Here is a 12,782-nt window from a genome sequence, read left to right on the forward strand (position 1 = left end):
CAAGCACTCCAGAGGCCGAGGTTGAAAGACTATCATGTATGAGTCTGAGGTCAGCTAGGACTACAGTATGAGACACTACATCAGAAATGAAACAAAAAGGTGGGACAGGTAGAGGAACTACATCACACACCTGAAATTCTAACAGTTGGGAAATTGGGATTTCCTCATATTCAGTCAGACTATGCTATAGTGTCAGTTTCAAACACAAACCAAATAGACTTAAGAGTTTAGAACCTGGTCCATTCAGCCTGGTCTACAAGAGCTAGTTCCAGGACAGGCTCCAAAACCACAGAGAAACCCTGCCTCGAAAAACCAAAAAAAAAAAAAAAAGAAAGAAAAGAAAAAGAACCTGGCCCACTGGTCACACCAGGAGTTTCTATTTAAATATGTATTAGAAATTTGTAACTGATCATAATATTCTAAAAAATGTAATTATAAGTAAGGTGTGAAATGTAGAAGCCTGCAAATTCAGCAGACAGGGGCAGGAGGGTTAGGAGTTCAAGGTCAGCCTGGGCTATATGAAATCATGTTTCAAAACAAAAAACCCAAAACAAGTCAAAATAATGGAGTTGACTGTTAAGATACAAACAGCAGCTCATTTTGGCTAACAGGAAAACAGGAAGTAGCTACGCATGAGCACAACCTGAGAGACTTCCCATTCATTTTTGTTTTTACTTGTTTGTCAAGACAGGGATTCTCTTGTGTAACAGCTCTGGTTGTCCTGGAACTCGCTCTGTAGACCAGGCTGTCCTGGAATTCACAAAGATCCATCCACCTGCCTCTACCTCGAGTGCTGGGATTAAAGGCGTGTGCAATCACTCCCCAGCAAGACTTCCCATTCTTGAATGGCCAGGGCTAACTGGAGAAAATTGAGGGAGTAGATTGCACACAGGCTAGGGAACAGATGCAGACTACAACCCATGAGCTTGAGAGCCCCTAAGATGGGCACAGGGGAATTAGCTAAGGTAATAGGAACCTAAGAACCAAGAGGTAAAAATATGATGCTCTTGATAGCGGTAAGGGAGCTATCAAGGGTTAAACTGATTACTAAGATGTCCAACAATGTCAACTGAGATTTAGCCAGGCGTAGTGGAGCATGGCTGTTATCCTGGCATTCAGGAGGGAAGGAGGAGGGACAGTTCAAAGAGAATAACCTGAACTACACAAAACTCTGTCTCTAAGAAAGAAAAATTAAACATTAAGGACGGGATCAAAGAAGAAACCGATAAAACCACAACAAAACAAAAAGCAAAACAGTCTGAATTAAGAGGCTAGGCCACTCAAACTCTTCTGGCTATTGACTAACCTCTCCCCCCCGCAACTTTAAAGCCCAAGCTGACCTTTCAGAATTACAGGGCCCACTGGCACATGCCTATCAATCAGCCCCTCAGGAGGCCAAGGCAGGACCGGTTACATAATGAGATGCTATCTAAAAATGGAATTAAAAAAAAAACAGCACTATTAACTATGTATTAGTCTTTTAGCTGGCTGCTTTAGTGCCCAACCAAAACTGAATATTTTGCTTTCCAATAGCCTCAAGACAGAGGTTTTATCATCTTAAAGAACTTGAATTCTAATCATGACTCCTGGGATATCTTCCCCCAATATAGTTTCCTGGTTGTAGTTTCCCAAAACTAAATAAAAAACTGCACAACAGGATAAACATAACAACACTCCAGCTGACACTCAGGAATATTCCTAAAGTCTTATAAAGAAAAAGAGACTGGGGCTGGAGAGATGGCTCAGCGGTTAAGAGCATTGCCTGCTCTTCCAAAGGTCCTGAGTTCAATTCCCAGCAACCACATGGTGACTCACAACCATCTGGTCTGGTGCCCTCTTCTGGCCTACAGGCATATACACAGACAGAATATTGTATACATAATAAATAAATAAATATTAAAAAAAAAAAGAAAAGAAAAAGAGACTGGCCAGGCAGTGGTGGTACACTCTTTTAATCCCAGCATTTGGGAGGCAGAAGCAAGCGAATCTCTGAGTTTGAGGCCAGTCTCGTCTACAAAGCAAGTTATAGGACAGCCAGGACTATTGCACAAAGAAACCCTGTCTCAAAAACCAAAAAAAAGAAGAGACCAATCAAGCTACAGAGATTTTCTTTATAGGTACTTTTAATAGCTATTATTAGAACTAGAATGTCCAATTTAATGACTCTATTTTTAAATAATTCAAATTTAAAGCAAGCTTCTTTCACTTCTTTTTAGATATGCACTGTTAAGAAGAAATAATTCAGATAGCTAGTTTAGTGAGACAAGTTCCAGCCACTATCTTCATGTCGTACCACATTAAAAAAAAAAAATTTCTTTTCTAAAAAATGAAGAAATGAACTCACCCAACCCCCTCCCAACAGGCCGGCTCCCGGCATGAGCAGTCCTTCAGTAGCTGGATCATCTCAGCATGGAGCATGCTGGCAGTCACAGCCAAATGGGAGCCGGCATGGCTGGACTCAGGGGGATCTGAAAAAGTATAAAACCACTTATGTGCTAAGGGTCTCCCTATCTTCCACTCAGCACAATTCAATACGACTAATGGGGGAGGGGGTGTGGAAAAACCAGAATAAAAACAGCAAAATTTTTTGGTGAAGGCGCTTTCTCATGGCTAAATAATTATGACAGCAACATGAGAGGCCAAAAGAAAAACAGAATATATAGTATTTTACTTTGTTCCCACCAAAGAACATTACCACTAGGACAGTATGCCAACGAAAACATTTCATGATCTATAATAACTGAAATAATCTGTGGCAATTCAATCTGAAACTGAATTTAATAAATAAAATAAAAGCAATATATCTAAACAGTCAGACCAATTAGAAAACATTGTCAATCTCTCTTTCTCTCCTTTTTTTCTGAGACAGGGCTTCTCTGTAGCTTTGGAGCCTGTCCTGGAACTAGCTGGTCTCGAACTCACAGAGATCTGCCTACCTCTGCCTCCTGAGTTCTGAGATTAAAGACGTGCGCCACCACCACTCAGTTTAGAAAACATTGTCAATGAGTACCTGGCATCTCAGTAGTGTGCATGTTTATGTGATTATATATACACGAGTGCAGGTGAGCTGAGCGGTCAAAGGTGTCAGATTTGTAGATGTGAATTCTCAGCTAGTTCTGAGCTGCCTGACGTGGTATGTTAAAGTAGGGTCCTCTAAATGAGAAGCAAGTGCCCTCTTAACCACTCAGCCATGAACACCGACTCAAACACCTAATTCTTATTTCAGTAGCTTGGGCTGTAGGCCCCTATTTCTGTATGGTGTAGCTGCCAGGCATAAAAGCCACAGGCCTGGTCTGAGCTGATCACGTAGCTCTACAGACAAGCTGTCTCTGCATAACAATAGCAAGGATGTACTGCTCCTTTCTTCTTTTGTTAGAAATGTAGATCTCCTGAGAAGAGGTGTTGGCTGAAACTGGTCAGGATGTTTGGTGCTTATTTCTTGGTAATTTGGAGGAAGTCTTATAGAGATGCTAATTCATGGCCTACGTGACAGCTAACAGACAGGTAGATGCAGACGTGACTAAAGGCCATTCACCAGGGTTACCAAGGATACAGCCTAAGGTGTTTTCCTGCTCAGTTTATGGGATGATATATAAACTGTTTGGAGAATAAACGGGAGAGATCTTGCCCTTCCTTGACGACCGTATAAGTTGTGTCTGATTATTCCTCATGACTGCGTACCAGTCCAGTTAGGGAAGATAATTATCTGTGTTGGACCCACACGGGCTTCAACATTGGGCTTTTTATATCTGTTTGTTTTGAGGCAGGGTCTCTCTATGTAGACATGCATGTCCTGGAACTTACTCTGTAGATAGACTATACAGTTGAACTCACAGAGATTCACTTACTTCTTGAGTGCTGGGATTAAAGTCAGGTGTTACCACACGAACACAGCTCCAGTCTCTCTCTCTTTTTTTAAACTCACTGAAAATGGGATGGAACCAGATCCTCTCACAATAGACAAGTATTCTACCACCGAGAGACAACTCCAACCATTCCTACTCTTCTCATTCATTCAATACAACAAAGTAGGAATTTGAGGGTAATATTCATAAAGAACTTACCTCATTCTCTATATAGTTTTAGTAAGTTACCTGGGAAGGTTTTTAGATTTTGTTTTAATGTAGTGCTTGATACTGGGCCCATAACTTCACACACAGAGGTAAGAGGAATGGAGACTAAAATAAATAAATAAATAGGTAGGTGGGTAGGTAGATAGATAGTGAGGGGGGACTAGGCCAAAGTCTTGGCTCATAACCCACTTTTATTTGGTTCTAGCAATGGTTCTCCTTGAACGCGGAGATCTGCCTGCTGTCTGCCTCTGCATCCCAAGTGCTAGGATTAAAGGTGTATATCACTACACTTGGCTCAGTTTTCCTTTATAAAATATTAACATCTTGGTTAGTATTTTGTTAACTAAGCTAGAATTATCTGGAAAGAGGAACCTCAATTGAGAAAATGCTTCCAACAGCTGCACACAGGCAAGACTATAAAGCATTTCTTGATTGATGATTGATGCGGGGATGCCCAACTTCCTGTGGGTGGTGCCACCCCATGGCTGGGCAGATGGCTGTGAGTTATATAAGAAAGCAGGCCAAGGGAGCCATAGGGAACAAGCCAATAAGTATCATTCCCTCCATGGTCTCTGATTCAGCTCCTGAATGAATTATCAACTGTTAAAGAGTCCAAAATCTGAGTCGGGCATTGGTGGCTCACACCTTTAATCCAGTACTCAGGAGGCAGAAGCAGGCAGATCTCTGTGAGTTCAAGGCCAGCCTGGTCAACAAAGAGAGTTCCAGGACAGGCTCCAAGCTACACAGAGAAACCACGTCTCAAACAAACAAACAAACAAACAGTTCAAATTCTATCTGGACAGTGTGCCACAAGATTTTAATTCCAACATTCAGGAAGCAGAGGTAGGTGAATCTCTGAGAGTTCAAGGCCAGCCTGATCTACCAAACTAGTTCCAGGATAGTCAAAGAAACTTTGTCTTGAAGAGTTCAAAATCTGCCATAAATCTAATTCTACTGTGAGTTACTAGAAAAAAGAAGCTTATCTAGCAATGCTCTACTTAAGTGTCCAACATTAACAGGTACCTTACCTTGTAAGGGTCAAGTAAAAAGTCACTGAATTTGCTAGGCAGGGAATATTTCTTCACCAATTCATCTTCTACCACCCAAGGTGCATTTTCACCAGTACCAGCACGTAAGGCATTATGCCGAATAAAGTACCGAAGAATCTCCTTATTTGGTGGCCTCTCTGTTCGAATCAAGCTGTCTGCTGGCACATTGCTGATGATCTAGGTAAAAAGGTAACAAAGAACTCAGCACTGGGACCAGAAGCAGGTGGGCAATAAAAACAAATACAGCCTCTCATGGGAGTGCAGGGGTGGGGAGGGTGGGGGGTAAGCGCACCTATAAATTAGAAATGGCAAAATTTTGAGATAGAATTTCAACTTAAACATTCCAATAAAAATGTCAATTAAAATGAGTACACTTTCAAACTCCACACCATCAACTTCTCTAGCTATAGCTTCATCCTAGGAAAAAAATGGAAAGTCTTTTAGTAGGAAAAGAGGATGAGGATTACCTAAAGATCCGTCCTTCAAGGGTTCATGCTGTTACATACAGATAACCTCAGTACTGAGAGGCTGAGAGAGGAAGACAGTGAGCTTGTAGGGCTAGCCTAGGAAACATATAGCCAGATCTTCTCTCAAAATTACATAAGAAAACTGGGTGGTGGTGGAAGTAACACACACCTTTAATCCCAGCACTCGGGAGGCAGAGGCAGGTGGATCTCTGATTTTGCACCGTCTGATGTACAAAGTGAGTTCCAGGACAGCCAGGGATACACAGAGAAACCCTGTCTCAAAAACCAAACAAACAAACAAGCCACAAAACAAAAACAAAAACACACACACACAAAAGAGAAAAAAAACAAAAACAAAAAACAAAAGCAGTTGTTTGGGCCTCACCAAACCGAAAACTCGAGTCAGAGGCAGTACCAGCAGGAGAGCTGAGGAGTCTCCATGTTTCATAAGCTGCTCCGGTGACTATTTTATATGCTACCATTTCACTTTACAGTTTAAGAAAATTTAATGAAACCACAGATGCTTATTTTAAGTAAATGAAAGGGACAAGATACACAAAATACATTTATTATATTATTTTTCTACCTTTGAAAGCCACTTGAGTCCTAACTACTGATAATCAAATTCATATTCACCAATGATCATCTCCAAGTGAGGGATGATAGGTCATTTATTTTTTGTTCACACTTTGCCTTCCCATAACCAGAGCTTATTATGACTTGTGAACAATTTGTACCATTATTAGGAAAATAAATGGAAGTAGATGAGATTCACCAGCATATTTTAACTGGCTAATCACTAAATGAGAGGTAAGAAATCTACCTATCCAGCTATGTGTTCAGATCACCAATTATAAAATAGTAAGAGTTGTCAAAATTCTAAGCAATAGGGAGAGCAACAGAACAATACAAAAAAGTCCCCCCCCACACCTGCAAAACAAAAACAAAAAACATGATGCCAAACTCCTGTAATCCCAGCACTCAGGATACAGAGGCAAGATGATGGTTACAAATTTGAGACCAACTTGGATTACATAGCCAGGTTTAAGGCAGCCACATTATACAGCAAGACCCCGTCTCAATGCAAAAAACAAAAGAACTGGCTGGCAGTTCTTGCCATAGAAGATCTTTCCCAGGGTTAAACCACACAGGGCCAGGCAGATTTTTTTGTATAAAAAGATAATCTATGAAAAAAAAAAAACACAATTATTTTCAACATCCTAGTCCTCTTTCCAATTAAACTTAAAATTTATTCATGTATATGTAGAAACACCAGAAAGAATATACCAGCATTTCTTTTTTTTTTTCGGTTTTTTTCGAGACAGGGTTTCTCTGTGGTTTTAGAGCCTGTCCTGGAACTAGCTCTTGTAGACCAGGCTGGTCTCGAACTCACAGAGATCCGCCTGCCTCTGCCTCCCAAGTGCTGGGATTAAAGGCATGCGCCACCACTGCCCGGCACCAGCATTTCTTAAATCTAAGATATAATCAATGAAAAGATATATTCTATTTTTTTTTTGTTTTGTTTTGTTTTTTTGGTTTTTCGAGACTGGGTTTCTCTGTGGCTTTGGAGCCTGTCCTGAAACTAGCTCTGTAGACCAGGCTGGTCTCGAACTCACAGAGATCTACCTGCCTCTGCCTCCTGAGTGCTGGGATTAAAGGTGTGCACCACCATCACCCAGCAAGATATATTCTATTTACAACTTAAAACTTTGTTTTTTTGACACAGGTCTCACGTAGCCCAGGCTGCCCTCAAACTCACTGTGCGACAAAGAATGACCTTCAACCTGATCTTCATGCTTCCATCTCACAATTACCAGGATAAAAGCTAAGAAATAAATTCTTGTTTGTAAATACATCCTGACTCTCAACATATTAAAGACTATAAAAAAGCAAGACTGGAAATAGCTCAGTGATAGTACTTGTCTAACTCCAGGAAGAGCTGGGATTGAACCTTAGTCCCACAAGAAAAATTAAAAAATGTAAAAGTCAAACACATATTATATCTCAAGAAAAAAAGACTGGGGATGTAATTCAGTAAAGAATATTTGCCTACCATAGCAAGGCCCTGAGTTCAATACCCAGGACCTGAGTAAGAAAGAGGGTTTTTTTTGTTTTTTTTTTTTTTTTTAAAAAACGTAAAAAGTAAAAAGTTGTATAAATTATGTTAAGGATACTGACTATAACAGCTTATTAGCTTAAAGTCTTACAGGATCCCTTATAAAAGCACTAACTACAGGAGTTGTCTTGTAACTTCATTTAGGTTAATTAACTCTTTTACTTTGAAATCAGCAAAAGAAAATCTCTGAGCCACGACACGACTAAGAGCAACGGTTCGTTTTCAAATTGAGATGCTCAAATGCAAAGTTATTCTTCAATCCACTATTTCCTATGAAGAAAAGGCATACTACCTTCTGAAGAAAAAAGTCAAAAAAATACTCCAAATTTTTGTAACGAAGACATTTCTTTCATTTTTCCTTAGCACATTTTCTCCAAGAAAACCACCCGTATAATATTTTCTTAAAATCTATTAATGTAAGAGGTTTAACCAACCTTATCTTCATTTTGTAGCTTCACATCGTATTTGTGAGGCAGAAATTTTGGAGGAGCCCATTTCCTTTCTCCTTTTTTTAACGAAGTAGGAAGTTTTCGTGGAGACCTACGTGCTCTGTCATCTAGTCAAATCAACAGAAAAGTAGCAAATAATAAATTATTTTAATTTAACTTATTCACTCACAATTAATAACTTTACTCAATTCCTCACTTACACCAGTTACTGGGTGATGTGACCCAAAGATAGATGTAATACCTGTAAATTAAGGAGCTAATCTATGCAGGTCAGTTAGGTAAATAACTACAATGCCACAATGCAGTCTGACAAACACGAATACTGTGAGAGTACAGAAAAGAAACACTCTGGAAGGCAAGCATTAAACACCTAAAAAGAGTATGACTTATGGGCTAAAATGATGGCTTGGACCAGATTCCCAGCACCCACATGGTGGTTCACAATTGTCTGTAACTCCAGAGAGAATCCAATGCCTTTTTCTGGCCTCCGTGGGCATCAGGCATCCATGATGGAGATATATATGTAGGCAAAATACCTATACATATGAAACAAATAAGTAAATAAAACAAGGTTAAATATATCAGGATAACTGCCACTGTTAAATCTAACAAAAAAAATTAAACAACTGGGGCTGGAGAGATGGCTCAGAGGTTGCTCTTTCAGGACAGAGATCTGGTTCCCGCACTCACATGATGACTCACAAGCATATGTGATTCCAGTTCCAGGAGACTCTGGTGGCCTTTGTGGACACTGCATGCACGAGGTGCACAGATATACATGCAGGTGAAATAACCATTAACAGAAAATAAAGTACAACAAAAAACAAAACAAAAAAAACCCAACAACCAAACTGGCTATTTTTCCAGAGAACCTGGGTTTGATTCCCAGCACCCAAAAGGCAGCTCACAACCATCTGTAACTCTAAAACTCCAATTCCACAGAATCTGAAAATGTCTGGCCTTCAAGGACATCAGGCATGCAAGTGGTGCACAGACATGCATGCAGGGAAAACACTCACGCACATAAATTTTTTTAAAATTCAGAAAGTAAAACAAATCTTTAAAAAAAAAAAATCTCTGTACCTGGCAAATAAGAGGTCATCTGCAACCTGATTAGAAACTGTATCATAAGTCATTAAAAGGCAGAAATTAATACAGGCTTGGTGGCAAACATTTTCATACACCTGTAGCCCCAGAACTCAAGAGTAAGGCAAGTATGGATCACAGAGCAAATTACAGTCCTAGGCTGTCAAAGGAGCTGGTGAAGGAAAGGTGCCAAGTAGAGGGGCACAAGCCTACTTCTTCAGGTAGAGAGGCAGACAGGTCAGGAGTTGTCCCAAAGCAAAGAAGTAGAAAAACGTAAAAAGACAGAAGTTAAATCATAACAGTACAAAGGAATCAGCCACTGGTCAGCAGGAAGGGAAGACAATAAATATTCTCAAGAATCTTGGGATAAAAAGGACCTAAGTGTATCATTGGACATGGTGGTGCACACCTATATATAATCCCAACTACTGGGAGGTACAAACAGGAAGATCAGAAATTCAAGGCTAGCCTTGGTCACAAGAGACCCAGTGTTAAAAAAAACAAAGAATAAAACATCAAGCCAAAATATGAACACATTATGTTCCTGCCCATATATTAACCCTTTCCTCCCATCTCACGAAAACAATTTTCAACCTCAGGTAATCAGAATTCCCTCATTTTGAGGGCTGATGAGATGGCTCAACAGCTAAGAGCACTTGCTGTTCTCCTCTAGGACCCAAGTTCGGCTCCCAGAACCCACACTGGATGACTCACTATCACCTGCAACTCTGATCAAGAGGGTCTTTCTCTTGGCCTCTGTGCACCTACACACATATAGTTTATACACTTATATAGACACACACACACACACACACCCATAATACAAAAAGAATAAGCTTATAATAAAAACTTCAGAAGAGAAACTGGAAATGATAGGCATATGCCCTGACAACAGAACAGAAAAAAAATAGATGAAATGACAACACTGAAAGGCCAGTTACAGCTAGTCTCAGAAGTTTCTTTTAGACTACTACAAGGCCTTCTAAAATAATCAGTATGGATCCAAAACATCTGGACACAATAGAATGGATGGCAGACAAAGTGGCAACTAAGCTAGTGAAGTGAAATTATTTGATCAACAGATACAGATCATATATAACAAACACTGTGCCATCATAACTACTGCAGTTGATTTCCTTATCTAAACAGTCAAAATTAAATAAATGATAAGTGTTTAGGATGTGGTAGCACTGTCAGAGCACATTTTCTAATGAGCAATGGTTTTAGTTACTCTGTTAATTATTGTCTCCAGATCTGAACAAATTATTTTTGATATTGCAGTGTTTCAGAATTCAAGTGGTTTCTACCTAAGATAGTCAGATACAAAGAGACAAACAGAAAAATGGAATATCTGAAAGACATCACATTAGCTTGCACTGTAAAGAAAAGGAGGGATTAGAATGTGCTTTGTCTACCTAGATCACTGCCTTCTCTCTATACACAGGTACATGTTCTCAGAGGAAAGAGGGAAAGGCATGATGGCACACATCTTTTATCCCAGCACTAGGGAGTCAGAGGCAGGCGTGTGTGTGTGTGTGTGTGTGTGTGTGTGTGTGTGTGTGTGTGTGTGTGTGTGTTCGTTCCATACCAGCCTGGTCTACCTAGTAAGTTCCAAGCCAGCCAAGGCTATATTGTAAGACCTTGTCTCCAGAAAACAAACAAACAAACAAAAAACAACAATAACTAAAGCGTAGGAAAGAGTCCTGGGTGTATGTTGGTGCACACTTGTAATCCTAGAATTTAGGAGACAGAGACAAGAGAACCTCTCCAAATTTGAGGCCAGCCTAGACTACAGACTCTGACTCAAAAGAAAAAAAGAAGAGTAAAAGAAATGCGATTTTCTTTACCGTCTTGGTTAGGAATAGTCTTAATTATTTAGGGAGCTTTAAGTCCTAAGTCACATGGATATTTCAGTGGCTTTTTGAATCATAATGAATACAATCATGCCTATATAAAAACAAATTATGCATATGGTTGCTAAAGAATGTTAGATCAACTCAGGAGCAAGGCCAGCATCATACATACTAATACTCTCTCTCCTGCCTTCATCCTCTTTGACTACTGTCTCTTTCTTCTGGTGGTCCTGAGCCATTTGACTGGAATTCTCTTTGTCACTTGATGGAGAATCACAAGACCCATCAGATTTCTTCTCAGCAGCCTCTTCATCAACTTTCTCCAAAGGATGAATCTTCACAATCTTTACCTTCAGCATTTTCTCCTTTCCAACCTATACAAATGATAGAGAAAATTAAGAGATACTTAATAAATAAATAGACTTAGAAATCTAAAGAAATAGAAAACATGACCTAGTAGTATACATGTCTAATATGGTGATTTGAGTAAAAATGGCCCCCATAGGCTCATATATTTGAATGTTTAGTCACCAGAAAATGGCACTATCTGAAAGGATTAGGGCCTTCTGAGTAGGAATGTGTCACTGGGGGTGGGCTTTGAGGTTTCAAAACTCCAAGATAGTCCCGGTATGCCTGTTTGTCTGTCTCTCTGCCTGTGTATCAGAACACAACTCTCAGCTACTGTTCCATGCTATATGTGCTTCCATGCTCCCTGTCATGAAGACAATAAACTAAGCCTCTGAAACTGTAAGCAAGCCCTCTCAGTTAAATGCTTTCTTTTTATAAGAGTTACTTTAGGTTGGGTGGTGTGCATACACCTTTAATTTCAGCACTCAGGAGGCAGAGGGAGGCGGATCTCTGTGAGTTCAAGGAAGCCTGATCTACAGAGTTCCAGGACAGTCAGAGCTTCACAATAAAACCCTGACTCAAAAAACCAAAAAGATCCTTTAATCACGGTATCTCTTCACAGCAATAAACAGTGACTTAGGATGCCTAGCAAACAAAATTCACGAACACTCTCAAGTATCTAGGTATAGTGAACTTCGTTTCTCAGATTTCCATTTTTATTTCTTAACAAATAAAATGAACCTGACACAGTATCATGTTTGTAACTCCAGCACTTGTAAGGGTAGGGAAGAATTGCTTTGAGTTCAAAGCCAATCTGCAATACACAGTGAACTCCAGGCCAGCATGGACTTCAAAGACAGTTTCAAAAATCAACTAAACCAATGGTTCTTCACCTTCCAAATGCTGCGAACACCTCATGTTGTGATGACCCCCAGTCATAAAATTATTTCATTGCTACTTTATAATAATTTTGCTACCACTATGAATCATAATGTAAATATCTGATATGTATGATATCTGGCTGTGACCGACAGGTTGACAGGTTGAGAACCACTTAACTAAACAAACAAACAAAATGATCTGGTACAAAAGTACCAAGTCATAATCTATAATCCCCAGAAGGCTGAGGCAAGAAGATCAGGACCTCTCCAGCATCTCCTATATAGTGAGTTCAGGGTCAGTCTGGGCTACACAGCAAGACCCTGTTTCAACAACAAAAGAAAAAAAAATTTTTTTTGGTTTTTTACAAGACAGGGTTTCTCTGTGGCTTTGGAGCCTGTCCTGGAACTAGCTCTGTAGACCAGGCTGGTCTCGAACTCACAGAGATCCGCCTGCCTCTGC

General features: G+C 39.9%; 1 protein-coding gene across 2 annotated transcripts in view; it reads right to left on the bottom strand.

Moving 5' to 3' along the window:
• The window catches only part of Baz1b (bromodomain adjacent to zinc finger domain 1B), a 62,199-nt gene that overhangs the window by 32,833 nt on the left and 16,584 nt on the right, over positions 1–12,782 (bottom strand). Inside the window, exons 4-6 of one of the 2 annotated variants that reach the window (XM_005344629.3) lie at positions 11,266–11,467; positions 8,140–8,261; positions 5,102–5,299 (exon numbers count right to left, since the gene is read on the bottom strand). In XM_005344629.3, coding sequence (XP_005344686.1) covers positions 5,102–5,299; positions 8,140–8,261; positions 11,266–11,467 — 522 coding nt within the window. Of the gene's footprint in view, positions 1–2,344; positions 2,469–5,101; positions 5,300–8,139; positions 8,262–11,265; positions 11,468–12,782 lie in introns of those variants that run through there. The other variant, XM_026784778.1, reaches the window with a different exon arrangement.

This window comes from Microtus ochrogaster, chromosome 2 (genome assembly GCF_000317375.1).
Source record: "Microtus ochrogaster isolate Prairie Vole_2 chromosome 2, MicOch1.0, whole genome shotgun sequence".
Taxonomy (NCBI): domain Eukaryota; kingdom Metazoa; phylum Chordata; class Mammalia; order Rodentia; family Cricetidae; genus Microtus; species Microtus ochrogaster.